This window comes from Trypanosoma equiperdum (genome assembly GCF_001457755.1).
Source record: "Trypanosoma equiperdum strain OVI genome assembly, contig: ctg_1004, whole genome shotgun sequence".
Taxonomy (NCBI): domain Eukaryota; phylum Euglenozoa; class Kinetoplastea; order Trypanosomatida; family Trypanosomatidae; genus Trypanosoma; species Trypanosoma equiperdum.
The window spans coordinates 5,768-9,207 of NW_027122955.1; the positions used below are offsets into that span (position 1 = coordinate 5,768).

General features: G+C 41.9%; 2 protein-coding genes across 2 annotated transcripts; both read right to left on the minus strand.

The window, feature by feature from the left end:
* Window positions 1-847: 847 nt before the first annotated feature.
* Window positions 848-1,429, minus strand: TEOVI_000659600 (Trypanosome variant surface glycoprotein C-terminal domain containing protein, putative; the record flags this gene model as incomplete). Its single annotated transcript, XM_067219889.1, has 1 exon — window positions 848-1,429. The coding sequence occupies one exon, from the start codon at window positions 1,427-1,429 to the stop codon at window positions 848-850; it is 582 nt and encodes a 193-aa protein (XP_067075990.1).
* Window positions 1,430-2,055: 626 nt separating this feature from the next.
* Window positions 2,056-2,436, minus strand: TEOVI_000659700 (Trypanosome variant surface glycoprotein (A-type), putative; the record flags this gene model as incomplete). Its single annotated transcript, XM_067219890.1, has 1 exon — window positions 2,056-2,436. The coding sequence occupies one exon, from the start codon at window positions 2,434-2,436 to the stop codon at window positions 2,056-2,058; it is 381 nt and encodes a 126-aa protein (XP_067075991.1).
* Window positions 2,437-3,440: the final 1,004 nt, after the last annotated feature.

Consider the following 3,440-nt stretch of genomic DNA (forward strand, 5'->3'; position numbering starts at 1 on the left):
TGTCTGTTATGGTATGGCGATGCTCCTGCATTGCCCTGCCGACGCTGCAGTTAACTGCTCTCCGCCGCCGCTTGCTTTGGCTAGGTTTCTTTGCTGCGCAACGGCCGGCTTTAGCTGCTGAACTCTATATTCTTCCACTTCCAAATATTAAGATTTTTTCGTTAGCGCCTCTTGAAAAACAAATCGTTTCGCGCAGCGAAACTCCCCGTGCCAGCCATTATAAAAAAAATTTAAAGCCGCATGTAACGCGAAATGCGGAGTTGAAATTCACAAAAACAAAAAACTTAGCAAATCGCGTTGACGGTGCAGGTAAAAAATATGAGGACGCAGCTGTGTGCTGTACGAAAAAGGGTTAGGGTTGCATCAAAAAAGATCCGCTGCATCAATTACAATTTTAAAAATGGCGAATTGTAGAAAAATAAAAATTGAAAAAGAAGTGAAATAAAGAATAACCCACAGAAATAAAAACAATCTTAAAACCTAACTCTAAGCATGTCTATTCTCTTTTTAGCTTGGTATTCAGTTTTGTTTCCCCAAAAGTCCAGAAAAAGATTAAAAACGGTTGCATAAAAATAAAAAAACAAAAAAAACGAAGGTAAAAATAAAAGAAATGCGCCAAAAACCACAAAATTTAAAAAGTTGAAAATGAAAAAAAACCTTGAAAAAACCTAACCCTAAAAATTCGGAAGAAAGCAGGAAAAAAAGAGAAATTTTACTCATTAACAAAAAGTGTCAAGATCAGACCTCCAAAAAAATAACTATTTCCGGAAAACTTTCAGGTGTTAAAATATATCAAATTTCAGAGTAGCAAAAATCTTTTAAAAAAATTGAGGGGGGAAATTTTGTTTTAAAAAAGCAAAGCAACAAATGCAGAAGAAACCATGCTGAGGGCGAATTGTTTGCTTAGGAGAATAGTAGAATCCTTGCAAGTTTCGCCCTCCCACTTACAATCCGGAGATTTGCATTCATCCTTTTCCTTCCCTTTGCAATTCCCTGTTGTTGTTTCAGTACCGGCAGTTTGAGTTTGTGCTACATGGACACAGTTTTTTTCAGCTTTTGTGGCATTATATTTGCACTTTTTACTTTTGTCAGGTTCAGTCGAATTGTAAGTGCATTTTGGATCAGCATTGCATTTTTGTTCGCCATCTAGTTTATTGCAAGCAGCTTCTGCTGCGGCTGCTCCATAATCACCCAGTTTAGCCTTGGAAAGCTGTTCCTCAGCTTCCTTTAGTTTTGCGGTAAAACCATCGGCCATGCGTTGTGTATAGTATATTTGTGCGATTTGCAGGTCTATTGCGTTTTCCAGTTCTGCTAGGTTCGCTGCTGTGGTGCCCTTTGCCAGCGTTTTTGACAACGGCTTTGTTTCCGCTTCCTTGTGAAGCTTTTCTGGGTAGTTGCCCTCGCCAGCTTTGAAAATTTTTTCGACCATGTTCTTGATTTGTTCGCCGCGTTTTCTTTGTTGTCCTCGTATGCGCCGCTTTTGTTGTCGATTATGTTTCTTATGGCCGTTTTGACCGCTGGTGACTGCTTGAGCTCCGCCGCTTTTGGCCGTGAAAATCCTGCCCTGAAGCTTTGCTCGCATCCCTCGAGCTGGACGTACTTGTCCCAGAGTCTTACATATTGTTGATTCTGTTGCTTGTTTGGCAGCCCTTTGGCCTGCTTTGACAGAGAATTTATGAGTTGACTTGACCGTGCAGTGTTTGTTTGGTGTTTAAGGATATATCCATTGGTGAACGGAATGTCTTCCTGCGGTCCTGTGTCTGAGTTTAATTCTACCGCTGTGGCTGACGTCAGTACGCAGTTTTCGTTGCCGGTGCTGGTTAGAATGCTGTTGACGAGCCCTGTGCCTTGGTTCATACCGACGTAACCTGCCTTGGTGAGCACCGCCGTCGTCTCGGTTCCCTCTGTTATCTCGTCCGGCTGGATTTTGCAGGTCGATAGTAGCGCGGCCGGTGCTTCGGTCGTCGGCGAAGTTGGCGTGCTTAGTTTTGCTAGGCAACCGTAGCTGTTCGCCCCCCTGTTGTGTCCCATTATTTCTAAGAATTCGGCTATCCGTCAGTGCGTGTAGCCCATGAAAGCCGGCGTTTCTACTGCCGCTTTGTAGCACCTGGCGATTTCTGGTTGTTTGCTTTTCAGCTGCTCTCTTATCTCAGCCACAAGGCCTATGGCTGCTGCTTGTGCCTCTGCGTTTTGCATCTTTTGGGCCGCTGCGGCTGCCTCTACAGCCAACTTTGTTGCCGCTTTGGTGTAGCTCGTAATTAATGTTTGGAGCTTGAGTGCACGGTTATACACTTTGTTGGCATCCGCGGTTAGCGTGCATAGCGGTTTCCACTTTGTGCCTTGGATTTCGCCTTTCGAATTCGCGTCCACATTTAGTGCATGGACAGGTAAGAAAATCATAGCCTGGAGGCAACTGTGCAGTGCTGAATATCGCATTTTCTCACTTTTCTCTTCTCTTAGCTGGCTCAGTTGGATCTGGAATAGTAAGTAGGGTTGCTTTTCATGTTGTATTAGCGTTAGAAAATGTATTTCGATAGTATTTTTTTGGTATGGTAGCATCGGTGGTATTGAAAACTGAGAGCGGTTATTTGTGTAAAGAAGAGATCAGATATGGCGCGGATTGTTTCCATCTATGTTTATGGTGGTGCTTTCTTCAGAGTCTGTGAACCTACTGTTGATGTTTGCTTACACAGCTGTATTGAGTTTGAATTGAACCTTTACTGTCTTATAGTATTATGTCACACAAAAGAGGGCTCAAAGTGGGTTATAACATTTACAGACTTGTAATAGCTATGAACCTACCCGTAGTAATCGTCCATTGCTTCCATTTGCTGCTAAATTTAAAATGGACGATACCTGCCGGTTGAAAATAGCCCATAGCGGTTCTCTGATGCTTTGGGTGAACCCATGGCTATTTCTATTCAACAGTATGTTCGCACTATGTCCCTATACACAAGCTCAACTACTAATTCCCGCTGTAGATATTACCTATTTATGTGTAAAAACGACTCTCATCTTCGGTTTTCGAGTTGTTTGCTTTTGGTTCTTGGCGAGCTCGTGAATTGTCCCAGACACCATCCGAATTTTATGTTTTAACTTTGCCTCGTATATTGCTGGTTCGCTGGTGCCAAGCTTGTCTGCGTTATGTTTTGTCACTGAATTTGTTTCTGGTTTAGTACGTAAAACTCTTTCAATATGGCGATTGCTGTTCACGTGCAATCTATCTGCTTGTGTAAGCACCATTTCATTTTCGCCCTTTTTGCTGTCTTCTAGGCTTAACTGTACAAAACTTTTTAAGGGAACAAAATACAGATTAGAAATGAGTATTTGCTAGCGGTTTTTATCTTTTAACATAAAAGCAATTTTTATGATTTAAGCTATGTCTTTTATAAAACACTAAATTTTCAATTTGAGCTAAATTTTCGCATCTTCACATTCTG